The 21148-nt window shown below is 41.9% G+C and overlaps 1 protein-coding gene across 2 annotated transcripts in view; it reads right to left on the bottom strand.

Annotated features, from left to right (window-relative positions):
- Window positions 1-504: 504 nt before the first annotated feature.
- Window positions 505-21148, bottom strand: part of SLC49A4 (solute carrier family 49 member 4) — a 69158-nt gene continuing 48514 nt past the window's right edge. Inside the window, exons 8-10 of one of the 2 annotated variants that reach the window (XR_008332270.1) lie at window positions 4553-4735; window positions 1064-1745; window positions 505-1022 (exon numbers count right to left, since the gene is read on the bottom strand). Coding sequence is in view for 1 of the 2 variants with exons in the window: in XM_053403757.1 (XP_053259732.1) it covers window positions 1630-1745; window positions 4553-4735 (299 nt within the window). In the remaining variant the exon portion in view is untranslated. Of the gene's footprint in view, window positions 1746-4552; window positions 4736-21148 lie in introns of both variants that reach the window. The other variant, XM_053403757.1, reaches the window with a different exon arrangement.

Genomic DNA, 21148 nt, shown 5'->3' with positions numbered 1-21148 from the left:
TATTAACAGAGCTATAAGAATGCTCATGAAAGTGTTTCAAAATATTTGTGTTAGTTGAGAAGCATACTGGCCACAATTTAGTAAACACAGGTTGACAATTCCCTCTCTCAAATGGATGGTAGCAACATGTATTTTGCATAAGATTTCTTGCAAAGCATGAGCACGTGAGGCTTTGTAAAACCAACTGGAGAAGCTAGATTGGCTTTTGAAAACAAAGCCAACCAAATAATAGGTCTTGTAATACAGGATACACAGTACTGCAACTACCACGTTATGCAAAGTTCCAAGGCTGGAGACTCTGAGTTGGAATCAGACTTTGCTCCTGCTGGCGGACAAGGGAGATTCCCTGCTCTCCTGCACCCTCAGCCTCACCCACCCCCCTCAATGGTCCAGAGAGTTGGGCTGAAACACTGTGGGAGGGAGAAGAGAAATTGGTAAATGCTGCCCCCACCAGTGGGATCTGCCCACTGGATCGAAAGCTTTCTATAGAAGATAAAGTCTGGATCGATTTGATTTGCCATTTAATTTTGTTACCCGAAAGTACCACCACTGAATATCTGTTTAAAAACAAAATCACACATGATAGGCACTCTTTAAATTGTGAACTAGCTTGAAAACACACGTGACTTGTCACAGAAAAGCTATAAATTTTGTTCAGTCAGCTTGATAAAACATTGGGAGGACAGCTTGCAGTATTTGGATAGAGAAATGAATTAAAAACATCCCAGTAAAGGTAGTGCTGACCCATGATACCTTCACAACCGATGTCATTCCTATACTAAGGCAATTAATTGTTTTAGACATAACTGAATATATAGCACCAACTGACATAAGACCCTTCAATGTGTCAAGAAGGGGAGTGGTTAGAAAACATTAGAAATTGCTTCATTAGAAAATAAATGTAGTGTACAAGGGGCATGTCAAGACATTTATATGGATTTTAAATATTTGGCCATAGTTAAAATCCTAGAAGGATAAATTCATATCTACCTACTATTCTCATTTTGATACAGCTTAGAGGACTCATAGTGAGGGAACAAGTTGTTCAGCCCTGATTAACTACGTTGCAAATATTTGGCCATCAAAGTGACACTTGTCTTTTCATATACTACACCATGGGGGGTAGTATATTGTTTTAAAAGCAGGAAAAATATTGGAACATCAGAATTCTTACTAGACTCTTTAGGCTGCAAAAATAGACTTTTTTGTGATGGTGAATATGTTCCTCCCTTAAACCCTAAGTAAGATATTCATTTTGTATCTATCTTGTAAATGGCTTGAGTTGGCACAAAATCTGTATACCCAGTTAAATAGCTTATTAAATAAAAATATCACAGTTAATAAACTATAGCTTCTCCCTAACGCACATTCTTCTGAGTGTGTGCTTTTAAAAAAATATTCAAATTCCCATTCAAGTACAACACTCACCATCGTTATCAAGATAATAAAATCTGAAATTAGGAAGTGTACTTTAAAAACCACTTTGTAAGTTCAGTTAAAAGGTCAGTGTTAAAACTGTTTAGGTTTTTTTTTAGCTTTGACCTTTGGTCTTTTCAATTTCCAAAGGAAAGAGGCAGAGCAGGGTTCTAACTTCCATCCTCTTCTGGAGCTCCCTTCTGTTTTGTGCTATCAAACGGAGACGATGACGTCGAGATAAAGTCTATCGTAGGATTCCCTGAAGCACAGGATGAGCAGAAGACTTAGCAGACAGGAGCCTGGGAGGCACCAGTTAAACCAAGAGAACTCTGGATGGGGGGGGGGAGAAGAAAGATTAGTCTTGAATATCGATGCAAGCATGGCCTACTTCATCATAAAAAACAGCCAGTTCTTTAAAAGCATCATATAAGGCAAACACTTCGGAGAAAGACCTCTGCAATCTTGTTGTCCTCATTGAAAATACGGGTACTGTAAGAAATCGAGCTGGGATGCTCAAATAGGCCAGCACCCCTGCTTGACTTCTTCCAGCTGAACTGGGGCACGCAGGACAGCCTTGCCTATTCTGTGTCTTTAGTTGTTATGCTTGAGAACTAACAAAACTATTTACACATAAACGAAAAGCATTATAAAGCACCAAAGATTTTGATTTAAGAAGATGCAGTGAGAATAAACACACTGAGACAAAATTTATCATTTGATTATAACTCTTGTCATGGAACATTTTAAAAACAAAATTAATTAAATTTTAGCCATCTTAATTTGCTTGGTAAGTAAGTCACAATGATGGGATGAGGTCTTCACAACTCCTTTGCTGTGCAGACATTGTGGGGGAGAAAGATTAAGAGCATCTCTGCATCCTACCACAATTCCAAATGCTCACAAGAAAATTAGGCTTATACAGCTATGTCTCAGGAAAGCTGAGCACAGTGAGACCATATTTATAAATTGGATTTCAAATCCAGAGTCTGTAAATCATTCCAGAATGAGCTGTGAGTGCTTTTTAAAGATCTACAGGGTGTGTTCATTTAGTCAATTCTTTTGACTCCCATCAGCTATTCTTTTGCCTTCCTAGTCTTGTATTGAGAGAATATCATTTTAATCAACAACAACAGTCTGATTTGGCTTGTCAGGACAAGCAAATGTAATTTCTCCAGCAAAAGATGCAGTCCAAACCAATGCTGTCCAATGGTTAATTATTAAAAGTTAATCAGTAAGCAAGGACAATGCAAATGCCACCTCCCTATCAATATTATGTGTATCTCTGAAGAAATGCCTACTTTGTTCACTGTTTTTACAGAACTCAAATGTACCCTCAGGTCTAAAACCACCTAACAACACTGGTCTGGTTTAATCCCAGTAACTCAGAGGGCTAAAGGTGCAAAACTCTCAATATTATAGACAGCACTGCTTCTTCAGAAATATCTCTTTATGTTCTATTAGGCATCACCTACTAATAATATTTTTGCTATCAATTCCATCAAAAGATTTACCTTTTACCACACTGAATAGAATGTACACCAACTAAGTAAAATCACTAAAGTTTCCAGTATCCTCACATTCCCTTATGCTCCTCTCCCTCAAACTGCCAAATTAATACATGGAAACTATCCAACCGTAAGTGGTCTATAGATTTGTTTAAAAGACAGCAACCGTCTTTATGGGGCTTTCAAATGTCAAAGCTATTTTTTCTGGCCAAAATGATGTCAACTAACAAGAATGCGCTTAAAAAATAATAATTCAGAGCAAGAAACTAAACTTATGGCATTACAATGCACCAGTAGTAGTCATCATGTGGGTTGTAAGTCAGCTCTGCTGGCATATCCAGTGTACTGGGAGGCACTAACAGCAAAATCTGTGTGTATTCTATTCTCCCTCCAAGGAATCATGGCATCGTAGGTGAGGATGATTCTATGGCAGTTCTTGTGAAAGAACAGCAAGAGCTGAAGAAAAATAAAATATGGACTGATATATGTGAGGTTGCAGAAATATTCATCCTTTCAACCAATAGCTAAGGGCCATTGCATTTCTGGTTCATTATTTACATGTGCACACAGGGCATTTTACATGAACATGTAAACAACAGCATGTAGTGCAGCATACAACAAACATCTGCAAACACATACACTCCAAGTATGGGAGATGTACAAGAAGATGTACATTAGGCTAAAGACCTTTTCTCTGTTGTATGAGAGGGTACGTTTCAGAAGGAGGGTGGGGAGAAGAAACCCTGTCAACATTCTTCAGATGGTTCCACACCCTTTGTGCTCTACAGGAGCAAAGCTCAGAGGTTTCAGGTTGAGTCAACCCTTTAGCTCTATAGCATTGCACTGGGAAGGTATCCGTCAGGCCATTTTGAACAAACCAGGCCCATTTGACCATCAACTGTTTTTAGTGTTGCGGGACTAGATTGTGCTTGCCGCTGGCTTGAAACCAGAATTATGGTGTATGATGCCTGGTGATCGAAATGTGGGTGGCCCTGCCCACCTGTCAAAAATGGAGGGACCTTGAACTGAAGGAGTTTCCCCTCACCTGCACTATAGCAACACATAACCCACAACTCTCCCTTCCTCAGTTTACGATCTTCCGAAACTTGTCTGAAAACAGGACAGTGGGGAGATACCCCCTCTTTTGCCAATCTGTAAATCGTGAGTGTGGTCAAAAGACCAGGTCTGGAAGATGAAAATGAAACCACATGCTTCTTCTGACCCCCTGAAACAACCAGATTAGACCCTGAAGCATGAGATTGGATTAGTTTTATCGCTGTTTTAGCCTGCCTAGCTACGTACGTTATTAATGGTCATAACATTACGTGGTTCTTTGTTGTCTTTTTTTTTTTTAAGCCACCACAGTATTTATCTCAAAGGCATCCCACTGCCCTGCCTTCAAAGGAACAATTCTATGTGAAGATTTCAATCTTTGACTGGCAGACTTATAAAGACGAACACATAGGGAGGCCTATTCTTCTACAAATGCTAAGGGATTTATACACATCATTAGTGTTAACAGAAGAATCTCCATGAAGCTCCTCTTCCTGGTGAAGCAAAAAATAAAACTCCCAGCTGAAATACGTTGTGCTAACAAATTGATACACCACAAGCATCTAAATACTCCTTACCTTTATTGTAGAAAGTAAGAAAAAATAAAAGAACTCCCATGAACATGTTGCTTAGGAAAGTGGTCACGCCGCAAGTAATCCCTTCTGGAACAGGGTAGACAGTTTCCACAAAAAGTTCAAAGAAAATAGGTACGCTGCTGTTCAAGAAGACGCCAAACAAGATGCCAGAAGTATACAAGGTGGCTGCAAGAGATTTTTAAAAGCACATTTGATTATTTACCTATTTTATTTAGACACTGCCCAGCAACAAAAAGTTCTCAGGTGCTTACCATAAAAATTAACACCATAATATATACAAAACAACAACAACAACCCAACATGGCATTTAAAACAGTATAAAAACAGCATTAATAAAAGGAAACCCAGGAGCAGGAAATAGCAATAGTGCAAAAAATTTTTAAAGTACAAACTATTTTGAAGACATTTTATACCACAACTCTATTAGTGCACTTAAATACTAGAACTATGAGTGTATTTCCACCAGTTCAGCACCTTAATTATGCGATGTATCCAGTCTGTTTCTAGGGATGTGTTAATGAGAATTCTTATTTAGGTCATCTCAATATTAAATTATTTTAAAATGTATTATGCCACCAGAGGTCCACTTTGTGCCCTCATGCACAGCTACCAAAGGCAATTCTTGTGACTATGGCAGCCAAAAAAAAATGTGTCACTATTGGCAATCTTCGTCAGGAGATTACAGGTGTATCTGATAATGGCCCAGGTCACATATTACATTGTTCACATGAACGTGTCCACAGAGGGGGCTTCAATTGCATGCAGAAGGCTGAGTGTGTTTGAACTGGACTTTAGTACCTGATCAAAAGCTTGCTTTAATTTCCCCCCTCTTTTTATCATAAAATGTGTGCCATCATATGCTTAGTTGCAAGAGTGAAGTACTCATAATTTTAACTGAGCAAGTGCATCATATTGATGATGATATATTATATATATATTTTTATTATTATTAGATTTGTATACTGCCCTATACCCACAGGTCTCAGGGCGGTTCACAATATAAAAACACATACATAATAAAAACAAGAACAACCCAATAACACCCTCATCACATTTTAAAAGGGCACCTGATGTCAATCAGCCAAAGGCCAGGTTAAAGAAGAACATTAAAGAGGGTTAAATGAGGGTTAACATTTAACAAAAAGCTAGTATCCATTCAAAGTGCTTGGTTGCAGATGGAGCTGTGATTAAATGCCCCACTGGATCCTGGACCAATTTTTTCAGCTACAGCTCTGGGCTTTATATAATGTTAGAAACAATGCCTATACCTCTTCTTCCCACCTACAGAAATTGCTTCTTAACTGACACTTAATTGGAAAACAAATAATAAGCAGTAGATTTTGTTAAATGGATATAATTTCATTACATCGTTCCTTTCGAAGCATCTGTCTGCTTTAAAATTGACCAATTAAAAAACAAACGTTTGCATTATGTTTTAGTGAATTAAGTCAGGAAGTTTAAATTTCACTCTATAAAGGTGCAGCAGATTTTTAAAAGTGTGGCTTACGTCTATGTGTATTTAACTCCAAAACAAACACAAATAGTGTTCTACAAACAGCTAATTACTGTGCTAAATTGGGAATGAACTGTGAATTAACCTCTCGCTGTTAACTATGAAGGTCAGAATTACCTAATTCAGGCTTCCACATTACAGGAAAACCAAACTCTAAGGATTTACCAGGTTCACAGGTCTTTGTATTCAGTACAGCCAATGCTATAGAATGCTACATTCCCTCTGGCTTGACTTAAATAGAAGAGCAGTCCAGATCTTTTAAAGCAGAGTCCCAAACTAACCAAATGGGGAATTTGTGGCTGCAGAAAATACTATTTACGAAGTTAACTTTCCACAATTGCTTGCATCTGGAAGTGACTGCTGGTCTAGCATGGAGTACAATGCCTAGCCTGGAAGAGGACTCAGAAGAGGCACAATCCAGGACAGTACCCTCAGGAATCAAATGAATTAATCAAGCTTCACTATGTGGTGGGTTGTGGCATTAAGTAGAGAAGAGCATCTATCTTATGAGGTAAGCAGGTAAATGTACTGTGCTGAAGATCACCTCGACCCACGGCACTTGAAAGCTAGAAAGAATCCCCAGCCACTCTCTTCATGGTGCAAGTTCACACTCTGGGTTAGAACAAAACCTTCTTGTGTCCCTGGCATTTGGATGTCTGTTGCAGTGAGAGAGGGGAATGGAAAGCAATCTCCTCCAGCTTCTAACAAATGTTCTGCTCTCAGAAACAAACAAATACTGTACGCCTATCTCAATGTGCTCTCAAGGGCACCGGAGGATGAGGAAGTTCTTTCAGCTAAAATAAAACCAAAAATGGGTTTTGTGGAGTGGGGGGGACTTGAGTGCGAGTTCATAAATATATTTCTAGGGCAGAGGAAAACAGGCTGTCACACACTTGACCTCCTTGTTCTAAAACCTTTTATCTGAAACTGCTCTCAAGTGACAGGGGGAAAAAACAACACTTCAGAAATAATTTCTCTCTGATATGGCAACTTTGGAGATTTTCACACTATGGCAAATTCAGACAAAGTCCCTTGAAATAAAGAAATGAAGCAGCCAAGGCACCACCGGGCAGTTCAAATGTAATAGTTATACTCCTCTCATTATGGTGAAGGCAGAGGGCCACCTGACTTTCTAAGGGAGAGGAGCACAACACTGCAGCCCAGTTCAATTCCTTTAACCACATTTCAGGGAGAAATGCTACAGCCGCACCGGCCCACGTGCTGACGTTACTATCTTGGGGATAGACATATGACCTGGTACTGAGATTAATCCCATATTCACCACCTTTGATGTCTCTATTGGCTTCCTCTCAAATATAAGCATGTTAGGTGGACTAAAAATCAGATTTAAGATTTTTTAAAAATAGTAATAATTGGATTTTGATGTTTTTAAGAATTGAAAATACGGAGGGTGGAATTCAATTTTGCACTGTGATGAACATTCTCTCTGCACAAGCAGAACAAACCACACCCACCCACCCTACTCTGGGGATCCTCCCAACTCCCCGCCACAAGGTAATTTCAGGGGCACAGGGGGAGGAGAGTGGGGGGAAAGCCCCACTGCACAAGTGGAAACTCCTACACAGGGATTCTTCTGACAAGGTTTGCTAAGTTTCTCTTATATAATAAAGAGATCAAATGTAAATTAATTTGGATATAAGCACATTAGCCAACCTTGATAGTAGCTTTGTAGTCACTGTCAACGAGGATTCCATGCACAGAAAGGAGTGGGCTGTTGGAGGAAGGATGGAGCACCTTGTCTCTCCTCTGCACCCAGCGCAGAAATGCCGCTCTCCATCCCTCTTTGGACAGCACCTAGCAGGTTAGTGCTTTTTCTTTTCTTTTAACAGGCTAGTAGTAACTTGGGGGTGGGGTATAGTCACAAGGCTGTGTTAGACCTACAGTTCATTTATATGCACTGAATCAACCCCTTCCATCAGATATATCCAGATAGATTTTTCTGTCTCAATGAAGAACCTATCTTATCATTACTCAGATATAGGCATTTCATCTTAATCTGATGAGAATCAACAGCTCTAGTCTGCCTAGTAATAATCACCCCTGCTTTGACCTATCAATCATGGATACCTCATTTTTGTTAAATGTGGACCAAGAGAAGCAGAAAGGAGCAACCGGAAAGAAGACTGGAAGACAAAATTGTGCAGCGCTCAGGTCTCTATTATTCTCCATACTTGTGCTGCAGTCCTATACTCACTTATAATTAAAGCCCTACTGAAGTCAAGAGGATTTACTCCTGGGCAAATAGGATTCTGCTGCTAACTTTGCAAATTGTCATGGGTGTTTGTCATAAGAAAGATCCTATATGAGAACATTTTAGAGACATTCCCTCTACAGGGAAAAAGAAGGAAGTATGTAAAATGTATACTGAGACTAAGAGATGCAAGGCTTGGTTGTACATATGGAACAAGGTAAGCAATATTCTGTAAATTAACAGAGTTTAGTAGTTTGCACTATCTTTTAGGAAATATGTGAAGTAGTATCAAAAGAAAACTTGACTTAAATCAACCTCCTTTTTCTTGCTCATTCAAATCACTGATTTTAAACCATCTTGATTTAAATCATTCCCTCTTGCTAGGAAATATTATCTTCTGTATCTCTTTTCTGGAAGTGCTGAAAAAGATGCCCACTTGTTAATATATGAAGAGTCATGAAGAAGGGATAGCAAGGGCTTAAATATAAGGCACAAATAGCTATTCATCAGATCATCTGTGTGATATGCTTCTTTCCCAGGGCAGAGGTGCATATTTAATCGTAGAAAAGGGTATGCCTAGAGACAAAACCCGGGGGGGGGGGGACTGCTAGAGATAAATGGCATAGATTTGGAATAGGACTGATTAGGTTAGCCTTTACAGAGGATTGCGGCTTTGTGGGTTGTTTCTTTTTGTAACATGCCTAGGTTGTTAAATTAAGGCACTCGTAAGCTTTTTTCATTCCTTGTATGTTCTTTGATTACAGCTTCAGGATTAAAAAAAAGCAGAGGAACGTTCCAAGTGAAGTTCAACATGGTTCAGGGAGAGTTGAAACGAAATGTAATGTCATGAAGCCAATGAGCTCTTCTTGCTGAAGCAGAATGAGCCAATCCCTTGCCACAACTCCCATAGATTTAACAAAAAGTCCTCAGTGAGACTCGTAATTTAGTAATCTGTTGCACAAGCTAGGTTGTTGTGTTTTGTTTTGTATTGGTGCCAGCAACACAGTTTTGCAAGTGTCCTCTAATCCCTCTTAAAGAAAAAGTAATCATGGTTTAGATTTTTTATTTTGTATTCTGGCATCTGATAGGATTTCAGAGCCAGAAGCAAAGGGAAAGTGTGTGGATGGGTGGAGGGACACCTTTATTTGCACCAGAATATGTAGAACTACATTTACAAACACAAATGGGAAGGGAGGGAGGGTTTTCTAAGAAAACACTTTGGGCATTTAGGCAGTGCTTTTTCTGGGGGTATGCAGGGGTACACATACCCCGTAATATTTTGTGAATCTAAGTTTGGCCTCATTGAGGAGCAGTATTTTAATATGAGTAGGAAAATGAGAGTTTCAATATGAGAATTTACCCCTAAATTATTTTTTTTAGAAAAAAAAGCACTGCATTTAGGTATTCCATCCATTCTTCTGTTTGCCTTACGTACAGTATAGCATCACATGTGATAGTGCAGAAGTAATCGTCAACCAAGGTTAAGGAAACCAAGGGGAAACCCAAGGCTGGCTCCCAATATACAAAGAATTGGTAATAGCCAGTGTTACATCTGCACCAGAGTACAGAGTCCTGCTGTTTACAAAAGGAAGTTATTTTCACTTGTAAACTTTTGATTCACCTTGCCTTTTAGTCCAAATGCAATAAACCAAGGTTAACTATGGTTTGTATGAAACAAGCTAACTTGAAATAATTAGTTTAAAGCTGGCTTATTTCAACAAACCATAGTAAAGATTAACAGCAGTTTAGGGCTTGGTAGGCCACAGAGCCAAAGCCTAAGGCTTGTTCCGATCCCAGTAAACAAGTTAACTGTGTCATCTGAACATATCCAACAGACGCAGCAGATTGAGGAAAACTCAGCAGTTCAACAGAACAATATTGCCCCAAAAATAATTAAAAATCTTGCTCTCTGACAAAGATTTCATCCTATATGTCCATGCCAGTTTGCCTCATTCATCTCAATTTAGTAAGCACCCCATCCCATTAGATGTATTTTCACAAGGCAAACTTGGGAACGGGGTGGCTCCTGAGTAATGGTATTTAAAACCATACTGAACTGAAGACAAGACAAATCACATTGCTTCAGTTTGCTGCACAAGAGTGGATGTAGGGTGGTCAATTATTACTGGGAAGTCGAGCACAGTGTAAAGCATAAGAGTATTTGTTGTGAACTCATCACAGTGATTTCTAACAGACAGAACTAGCAATCTGTTTTCCTCTAACTGACCCTATGTGATATCAGATCCTGCTCGTGCCCAGCAATATTTACTTCATTTGAAGTCCCACTATTTTACTCTGCGTGAAGCTAATTATTATGCAAGCTGGCAGGGAAGTAGCCAAGTGTTAACAGTCTCTCATGAAACCTGAGCGGTGTAATTTTAACATAGCAGGCTTTCCCATAATTAAGTAATGGAATTACACAAAAACAAAAAAGCATTTCCCCATAGGGTATGTTCATCAATTTAATGCAGTTCACTAGAAATATTCTTATTCCAGTGCATATTGATCAAGTTCTTATTCACACGAAAAAGTCATGGACGTGGCTTGCAGTTAAAGAATAAATCTGGTTTACTTTCTATTCTCCACAAAAATCATAGTGAAATTACCGTAGACTTCAAACAAAACACTCTTTGGAACTCTGCCTCAAAGCAAAACAAAACACAGCAAATGACCAAAAGTCATTAACAGCAGCATGAGAAGTCCCATCTCCTTCAGGTGAACTGGTTTCCTAAGTAACCTAATCAAAGAGATATCACACTTACTTAAAAAAGGAATGTACATTTTTTAAGGAAGTGCAGAGAGACATACATGCTATTTTGGGTTATATTTTTAAACTAACTTCACTTCATAAGGAATTCCACTTGGGGAAAGGGTCTCCTGGCACCCACAAATGGTAGTGTAGGGGGCACAATTTTCACAAGGTTCTCTTTCAATCTAGCGCACCCCTGAAAATGTATTTGAGGTACCCTCCAGAACAGCGTAGAATGTGACGTTACTGACACTCCCTCCATGGATAAAAGGGTATGCTTGGATCAAACCCCATGTCTTTAAAAGTGATCTTTTATTATTGTCACTGTACTGTTTTACTGGGCATGTCTTCTTATATTTGTTTTTATGTTGATAAATTTAATGTCAGTGCTTTGATTTACTATTATCAATTATTATTAAGCAGAAATGTAGAATAGAAATGATAAACTAGCTTGGTTGTAATAAACTATAACCAAGATACAAACACAAAACTCTCTTGCTCCCTTTGGTATAGGCAATAAGGGAAACAAAGCTGGTTTAGACATATATTGTGGAATTTTCCTTCCAACTTCCCCAGGAAGAAATACCCAAGACTCTCCAATCTTAAAGTGCCTACAGGCAAGAGGGATTAAAGCATGGACTATCGTTATTCCGGGCTTCAAGCTACATTGAAGGCATTGTTAAATAATGCTTTTCCTAAGCAAGAGAAATACCACAAGGTGCTACTTCTTCATATGGAAAAGTAGCTCACAAGCTCACATATGGTTTTTTTCCTAGTTACAAGGGCACAGATTGCAGGTGAACATGCAGCTGTATAATTTGGGTAGCAAACTTAACAGAAGAATACAGTGGTACCTCAGGTTACATACGCTTCAGGTTACAGACTCCGCTAACCCAGAAATAGTGCTTCAGGTTAAGAACTTTGCTTCAGGAACAGAAATCAGGCTTCGGCGGCGCGGCGGCAGCAGGAGGCCCCATTAGCTAAAGTGGTGCTCCAGGTTAAGAACAGTTTCAGGTTAAGTACGGACCTCTGGAACGAATCAAGTACTTAACCTGAGGTACCACTGTACACCCCTTCATGGATCACTGCCTTGCCGTGGCGAAGGGGCTTGAAGAACTCAGAGAAGCTATGAACTACGCCGAGCAGGGCACACAAGATGAACAGGTCATAGTGGAGAGTTTTGACCAAACGTGATCCACCTGGAGGAGGAACCGGCAAGCCACTCCAGTATCCTTGCCAAGAAAACTCCATGGACAAAGACAACAGGCATATAAAAGTTATGACGCTGGAAGATGAGCCCCTCAGGTCGGAAGGCGTCCAACATGCTACTGGGGAAGAGCGGAGGGCAAGTACAAGTAGATCCAGAGCTGATGAAGCGGCTGGGCCAAAGCCGAAAGGACGCTCAGTTGCGGATATGCCTGGAAGCGAAAGGAAAGTCCAATGCTGTAAAGAAAAATATTGCATAGGAACCTGGAATGTAAGAACCATGAACCTGGGTAAGTTGGAGGTGGTCAAAAATGAGATGGCAAGAATAAATATTGACATCCTGGGCATCAGTGAACTAAAATGGACGGGAATGGGCGAATTCAGTTCGGATGACCATCACATCTACTACTGTGGGCAAGAAACCCGTAAAAGAAATGGAGTGGCCCTCATAGTCAACAAAAGAGTGGCGAAAGCTGTACTGGGATGCAATCTCAAAAATGATAGAATGATCTCGATACGAATCCAAGGCAGACCTTTTAACATCACAGTAATCCAAGTTTATGCACCAACCACTGGTGCTGAAGAAACTGAAATAGACCAATTCTATGAAGACTTACAAGACCTTATAGAAGTGACACCAAAGAAGGATGTTCTTCTCATTATAGGGGATTGGAATGCTAAAGTAGGGAATCAAGAGATAAAAGGAACAACTGGCAAGTTTGGCCTTGGAGATCAAAACGAAGCAGGGCAAAGGCTAATAGAGTTCTGTCAAGAGAACAAGCTGGTCATCACAAACACGCTTTTCCAACAACACAAGAGACGACTCTACACATGGACATCACCAGATGGGCAGTATCGAAATCAGATTGATTATATTCTCTGCAGCCAAAGATGGAGAAGCTCTATACAGTCAGCAAAAACAAGACCTGGAGCTGACTGTGGCTCAGATCATCAGCTTCTTATAGCAAAATTCAAGCTTAAACTGAAGAAAGCAGGAAAAACCACTGGGCCGGTAAGATACAATCTAAGTCAAATCCCTTATGAATACACAGTGGAAGTGACGAACAGGTTTAAGGATTTAGATTTGGTGGACAGAGTGCCTGAAGAACTATGGATGGAGGCTCGTAACATTGTACAGGAGGCAGCAACGAAAACCATCCCAATGAAAAGGAAATGCAAGAAAGCAAAGTGGCTGTCCAACGAGGCCTTACAAATAGCGGAGGAGAGAAGGCAAGCAAAATGCGAGGGAGATAGTGAAAGATACAGGAAATTGAATGCAGATTTCCAAAGAATAGCAAGGAGAGACAAGAAGGCCTTCTTAAACGAGCAATGCAAACAAATAGAGGAAAACAACAGAATAGGAAGAACCAGAGATCTGTTCAAGAAAACTGGAGATATGAAAGGAACATTTCGTACAAAGATTACCATAATAAAGGACAAAAGTGGTAAGGACCTAACAGAAGCAGAAGACATCAAGAAGAGGTGGCAAGAATACACAGAGGAATTATACCAGAAAGATATGGATGTCTCGTACACCCCAGGTAGTGTGGTTGCTGACCTTGAGCCAGACATCCTGGAGAGTGAAATCAAATGGGCCTTAGAAAGCACTGCAAATAACAAGGCCAGTGGAAGTGATGGTATTCCAGCTGAACTATTTAAAATTTTAAAAGATGATGCTGTTAAGGTGCTACACTCAATATGCCAGCAAATTTGGAAAACTCAGCAGTGGCCAGAAGATTGGAGAAGATCAGTCTACATCCCAATCCCAAAGAAGGGCAGTGCCAAAGAATGCTCCAACTATCGCACAATTGCACTCATTTCACACGCTAGCAAGGTTATGCTTAAAATTCTACAAGGAAGGCTCAAACAGTATGTGGATCGAGAACTCCCAGAAGTGCAAGCTGGTTTTAGAAGAGGCAGAGGAACCAGAGACCAAATTGCAAACATGCGCTGGATTATGGAGAAAGCTAGAGAGTTCCAGAAAGACATCTACTTCTGCTTCATTGACTATGCAAAAGCCTTTGACTGTGTCGACCACAGCAAACTATGGCAAGTTCTTAAAGAAATGGGAGTGCCTGATCACCTCATCTGTCTCCTGAGAAATCTCTATGTGGGACAAGAAGCTACAGTTAGAACTGGATATGGAACAACTGATTGGTTCAAAATTGGGAAAGGCGTACGACAAGGCTGTATTTTGTCTCCCTGCTTATTTAATTTATACGCAGAATACATCATGCGAAAGGCTGGGCTGGATGAATCCCAAGCTGGAATTAAGATTGCCGGAAGAAATATCAACAACCTCAGATATGCAGATGACACAACCTTGATGGCAGAAAGTGAGGAGGAATTAAAGAACCTTTTAATGAGGGTGAAAGAGGAGAGCGCAAAATATGGTCTGAGGCTCAACATCAAAAAAACGAAGATCATGGCCACTGGTCCCATCACCTCCTGGCAAATAGAAGGGGAAGAAATGGAGGCAGTGAGAGATTTTACTTTCTTGGGCTCCATGATCACTGCAGATGGTGACAGCAGCCACGAAATTAAAAGACGCCTGCTTCTTGGGAGAAGGGCAATGACAGGCCTAGACAGCATCTTGAGAAGTAGAGACGTCACCTTGCCAACAAAGGTCCGTATAGTTAAAGCCATGGTTTTCCCAGTAGTGATGTATGGAAGTGAGAGCTGGACCATAAAGAAGGCTGATCGCCGAAGAATTGATGCTTTTGAATTATGGTGCTGGAGAAGACTCTTGAGAGTCCCATGGACTGCAAGAAGATCAAACGCATCCATTCTTAATGAAATCAGCCCTGAGTGCTCACTGGAAGGACAGATCGTGAAGCTGAGGCTCCAGTACTTTGGCCACCTCATGAGAAGAGAAGACTCCCTGGAGAAGACACTGATGCTGGGAAAGATGGAGGGCACAAGGAGAAGGGGGCGACAGAGGATGAGATGGTTGGATAGTGTTCTCGAAGCCACAAACATGAGTCTGACCAAACTGCGGGAGGTAGTGGAGGACAGAGGTGCCTGGCGTGCTCTGGTCCATGGGGTCACGAAGAGTCGGACACGACTAAACGACTAAACAACAACAACAAACCACTGTACAGCTTTTAATGTATGCAGGTGCCTAAGTCTGCATGTTAGAAAATGATTCAACAACCAGGCAAGGTTTTCTCAGAGCTAAAGAGAATCTACTGACATGTATGAACATATATGCAATTTAAGAATGGAACGTGTGTTAATATCGCCATAAAGTATTCATATGTTCCCTGAAAAGAAATAAATACACCCACAACACAGTAATTTATCGAGTGAGGGCTCTGCCAGTGTGGTCATATTCTCGTTGAGGGTTTGATGGTATTTACTTAAGAGGTTCAACTGACTGAGGCAGAGGTTTTCAACCTTCTTGAGTCCACAGCTCCCTTGACCAGCTGCATTCTTTTTGTGGCACTCCTGTGGGGCTCAGGAGCCCAGTTAGGGGTCACCCTTTGCCTGCAGAGCTGGCAGCCTCTCTCACTCTTTTTCGAACACCCTCTCTTGTGGAGTCTTCTCTCAGCCTCCTCTCCTCTTTCCTTGGGAGTCCTCTGGGCAGCTGTTGCTGCTGCCGCTCCAGGTCTCTGAGCTGCCCCCCATCCCAAAGAAAGGAACCATTTATTTCTGGAGTTTATAGCCAGGGCTGCTGCAATAAACAGCTGTGCAAGCCTTTGGGAGGCAGAGACGCAAGAGGGCATCAGAAGAGGAAGGGAAGGGAAGAGGGACAGAGGCCAGTGTTGCCTGCGACACCCCTGACCATCATTCAAAGTACCCCAGGATGCCACAGCACACTGCTTGAAAACCACTGGTTTCCAAGAGCTACAAGAGCACTCTCCTCTCCTGTGGCTTCAAATCACTGCTATTCTCCCGCCACATGTCTTACTAGTGTACTTTACTTGGACAGTTTAAAAGTGACAGTGGATTATAAGGGTTCTCTGTGCATGATCTAACTCTTAACAAGTTTGAAAGGAGGAGCAGACCTTCTGAGGCAAGCAGTCCAGCAGAGAATGGCAGCAGTTAAGCCAAAGAGTTCACCTGTAGAATTCAGCACAGTTTCAGCTTGGCTGTTACTGCTGTAGGGAAGGGATGATTCATGACTATGAGCCACTTCACATGGCCTCTGGTGGCACAGCTACTGCTGGAAATTGCAGGGCCTGTCAGCTCTCTGCCAATGGCTAGCTGACTAAAGCTGCCTTGGGGTGCAGAGTTTGTTACTGTTTCTCCCATAGATGAAGGGAAGGAAGAATATGGCAGAACTGAAGGAGGAGATCTGTCTCTATCACAGCTGAGCCAATGAGCTTAACAGTAGCAGATCAAGGACAATGGAATGTCCTTTAGAATTCCAAACCACTGAAAAAACTAAGAGGATTCAAGCCAGAAGAGCCTCCAGCTCTTCTCTTAGTCCAGAGGAATTTGGCCACCCTCCAGGTGCCCGGCTTGAATCCTTGTTTACCTCCCCTGCCAGCGCCTGCCGGCAAGATCAAGGGAGGTCTCTTCGGCGATTCTCCTCAACGTGAAGGAGAACACACCACTCCTCCCCCACTCCTCTCCCAGGGAGGGGGAAAGAGACAGACAGAAATATATCTACATGTCTTTATTCCTGTCTTTCACCAGTACAGAGAAAACATGTCTGCACACTCTGCTTCCCTGCTGCAGAGAGAGAATTAACTCCACCCATGTACTTCCAGTACAGGGTCATGTGCTGCTCTGAGGTAACATCCGGCTCTCAGAGCACTTTACAGACTGTGCCTGGTTCCCACGGTACAATCCAATATCACCCACATCCTGTTTACCATTCCAGCCACCTGGTGCTTGCTTCTGCATTGCTCCTTTTTCGTAACATCCTCCCCCAAAAGAATCAATGCGTGTTGCAGCAAGCAAAGCATGATCCAGAGAAGAAAACAAACAGTTGTTATACACATAACATTCCCCTGTTGTTTCAGTTCCACCCTTGGAACTCCCCGCCACTGGTTTCCCCAGTGTACCTCTCTGGTTGTCTGGTTTCCAAGGAATGAGTGCATCTGCACTACCTTGGCTAGCAACTCTCTGTTGTGTCTTTGTCTCTGACTTAGACACAGCTCCAACCTGTCCTCGGTTGTTTACAACAGCAACACATGCAACAGCTAAGTTAGCAAACTCTTTTGAGTACCTCTTGGGTGGTTGACCCTTTGTAACTCTCTCAGACCTACGTATGAGGTGCTGATCCTCTCTGCTCACTGGTCCAGTCTCAGGACTCTTTGGAGAACTAGTTCCAATGGTAAACAGTGGTTCATCCTTCAGTTGTGAAGGCCTATCTATTGTGTGAGACTTCCTCTCAATGACTGTGACAACTGAGCTCTCCGAGCTATCTGTGTCATCACTTTCAGTACAGCTGAAATCAGTGAAATCATCATCATCTGAATCGTCCTCAGTGGGAAATGTGTGTACTATCACTCTCTCCTGTTCAGGAGCACTCTCTAGAAATTTTGTGAGAATCACCTGACCAGATTCAGACAAAATTACTCTGTAGAGACCCTTTTCATACCCCACAAAAATGCCTCTGGCATTCTTTACTCCACCTGGAGCTTCTGTTCTCACATGAGACCCAAAAACCTTGAAATGGGCAACAGAAGGTTTTCTGTGGAACAGTTTCTCAAAAGGAGAACTTCCTAACTCTTTTGAAACCTTTCTCACTTTCGTATAACAGAACGACATTAGAGACTCGGCCCAGTACTCATGTGGCAGATGTGAACTAAGCAATTGCGCTTCCATCCCCTTTTGCAATTCTCTGTTCACCCGTACACAGACACCCCTGTTCCACGCTTCCGCTGAAACAGAAATCTTGTGTCTGATCCCCTTCTTCTGCAGGAACCTCTGGAAATCCTGTAAAAGAAAAATCTGCTTCTCATCTGTGAATAGACAATCAATGTTAGCATCATGCATACTCTTAACTTTGTCACAAAACTCCTGAAACCTCTCCAAGGCTTCCTTTGGCTTTCTCAACACATAAACCCAGACATAGTTAGAGAAATGATCCACACACACAAGATAATATCTTGCATTGCCTCTAGATGGTTCTAGAGGACCAATCACATCAGCATACACCCGCTGAAATGCTCTGTTGACTCCGGTCTTCTTCTTGCTCACACCTGCAAGAGAAACTAGGTTAGACACAGATGAATTACATTCCATGTAATCACTTTGTGCATAAGTCAACAAATAAAGTCCATCCTTCTCCCTGGCTGAAAGAAATAACTCTCCATCTTTGTAGATCTCGCAGCTCTCAGCATCATAGGACAGTTTCAGTCCTTTCTTTGCAATCTGCGAAACACTGAGCAGATTGAACCTCAATTCAGGAACCAAGTAAACATTGTTTATTGTCAAGTCCAGACTCTTAAGATAGACAGTCCCCACGCTGGCCGCTTCTAGCTCCTGACCATTGGCCTGTGTCACAGTGAAGCTTTGCTTCTTAAACGATGAAAAGAGTTCTCTGTGTGGGGACATATGAACGGTCGCTGCAGTGTCGATAATAAACGCGTTCCCAACATCTGGCGTGGTTCCTTTCGCCATCAAAGCCTTTGCAGGTTCCACTATAGGCTTGGTATGACCTTTGCCTGACGCCTCAGGCTTTGCTGAGCGGCCCTTCGCTCCTTTTGGCTGACGTGGCTTCTTGCAGCTCCGCTGAAGATGCCCAGCCTGTCCACAAGTGTAACACTGGACAGCGTTCAAAGCTACAGCATCCTTTCCAGTAGCCTCATCGGTGGGGGAATTAGAACTCCGTTCCTCCCTCCCCCTGTCCTTTACTTCCAGTGCAGCATGCCGGCTGTGTTCATCTAGAACCACGGCACTCAGGGGCACTCCCCCCTTCCTGGCATCCATGCTGAATCCAAGGGTCAGCTTGCACTCAATCTCTAGCCAGCTTTCACTTTTCAAGCCAGTAAAACTCCAAAAGTCTCTGTTTACTGCTTCACTGGCAGGCTTGCCTTTGGGCTGTTTTTTCAAAACCCTTGCACAGCTGCGCAGATACACTTTCGATTTCCCAGGCTCTTTTTAGCCCACTCAGTAACTGGCAGACGTTGCCTAGCAACCTGCTCAGGACGGAACTCCTTATCTCACCACAGGAATTCCTGGTATGCAAGCTTGCTCTTTCAGAGCTGTTGTTTTTCAAACGCAGCTCTTGTGAACCAGAAATTAAACCTTTCTGCGTTCACTTTTCTCTAGCCCGAAATGCCAGCATACCTTTTCTTGCTCCGTTGCCTTGAAAGACACTCCTCTCGGTGTCCAGCTGTCTGTTTCAGCTTTCTGGCTGCAGGCAGACGCTTTTCCTTATCTCCTTAGGTGCAGAGGATGGCAACGATTCATCGACCTCTCACCTCACATGCAGATTCACATAGATCAGATAACCATCGGTCTGCTACCAGTTGTCGGGATTCAAGCCAGAAGAGCCTCCAGCTCTTCTCTTAGTCCAGAGGAATTTGGCCACCCTCCAGGTGCCCGGCTTGAATCCTTGTTTACCTCCCCTGCCAGCGCCTGCCAGCAAGATCAAGGGAGGTCTCTTCGGCGATTCTCCTCAACGTGAAGGAGAACACACCACTCCTCCCCCACTCCTCTCCCAGGGAGGGGGAAAGAGACAGACAGAAATATATCTACATGTCTTTATTCCTGTCTTTCACCAGTACAGAGAAAACATGTCTGCACACTCTGCTTCCCTGCTGCAGAGAGAGAATTAACTCCACCCATGTACTTCCAGTACAGGGTCATGTGCTGCTCTGAGGTAACATCCGGCTCTCAGAGCACTTTACAGACTGTGCCTGGTTCCCACGGTACAATCCAATATCACCCACATCCTGTTTACCATTCCAGCCACCTGGTGCTTGCTTCTGCATTGCTCCTTTTTCGTAACAGACTCTAGCTAATGCAAACTACATTGCAAGGCCACAAATAAAAGCACAAATATGACAAATTCTAAGTCTAATTTATTTCAACAGAAGTAATCAAAGACTTAAGTCTGCCTCATTAAAATCAATTAGACATAAACAGACTTTACTTGGGTTGGATTGCACCCATATTAGCCTTCATTCAGTAGTGTTGCTTTTAGCCAGTCTCTCTCTCTCTCTCTCTCTCTCTCTCTCTCTCTCTCTCTCTCTCTCATCTAATCCTCCTTTATGCACTAAGTAGGGATACTTTTTGTTAAACATTTTTGCTAGTATTAAAAGCTTTCTCCATGCATTAGGCAATGTTTCAGTGGTTGCTTCAAAAGTGGACCGAATTCCTCAGCTATTCAGGAACTGCTACTCTCTCACTCTGGATGAGATTTGTGTTCCCTCACAGACATCAATATGTAGCTGGGTATGACTGGATTCACAGCAGCACCATGATGCAGTTCTGTTCTGTAGGATGTGATGCCTCAGCTAAAATCACCATTTGAGTAATCAAAGAAGCAGCACTATGAATTGACTTTGATTTGCTTTTGCTTAGTAATATTAGCTATTTGGGATTATCAGAAATAGTAACACATTAGCTACATGGCAAAACACATTGGTTACATAGCATTGTCATCCATTCATTATATGAATGGCTCTATTAAGGAAAAAGAAGACCTAAATAAATCCCTCTACAAAGGAAAAAAGGCACAAACTGCTGCCATTTGTTTCTTCCCATTTCCTGCTAAGAGGTTCAAAATAATGTGAACATACATAAGGTTGTTTTTCTCTGGGCAGGTATATTTTGCCCATCATGAAAGCACTGCTTTACTTCAAAACTGAAATGAGAGAACATTCAGCATAATCCTACAAATAATGTTTATGTTGATCTATTTGGTTAACTAGTATGCTTGACTAGGAGTATAACTCAAGGTCTCATCACAAGAACTTTCCAAGCCACTCACCTTTT

The sequence above is a fragment of the Podarcis raffonei genome, chromosome 1 (assembly GCF_027172205.1).
Source record: "Podarcis raffonei isolate rPodRaf1 chromosome 1, rPodRaf1.pri, whole genome shotgun sequence".
NCBI lineage: Eukaryota > Metazoa > Chordata > Lepidosauria > Squamata > Lacertidae > Podarcis > Podarcis raffonei.
This window is presented reverse-complemented; position numbering and strand designations above follow the sequence as displayed.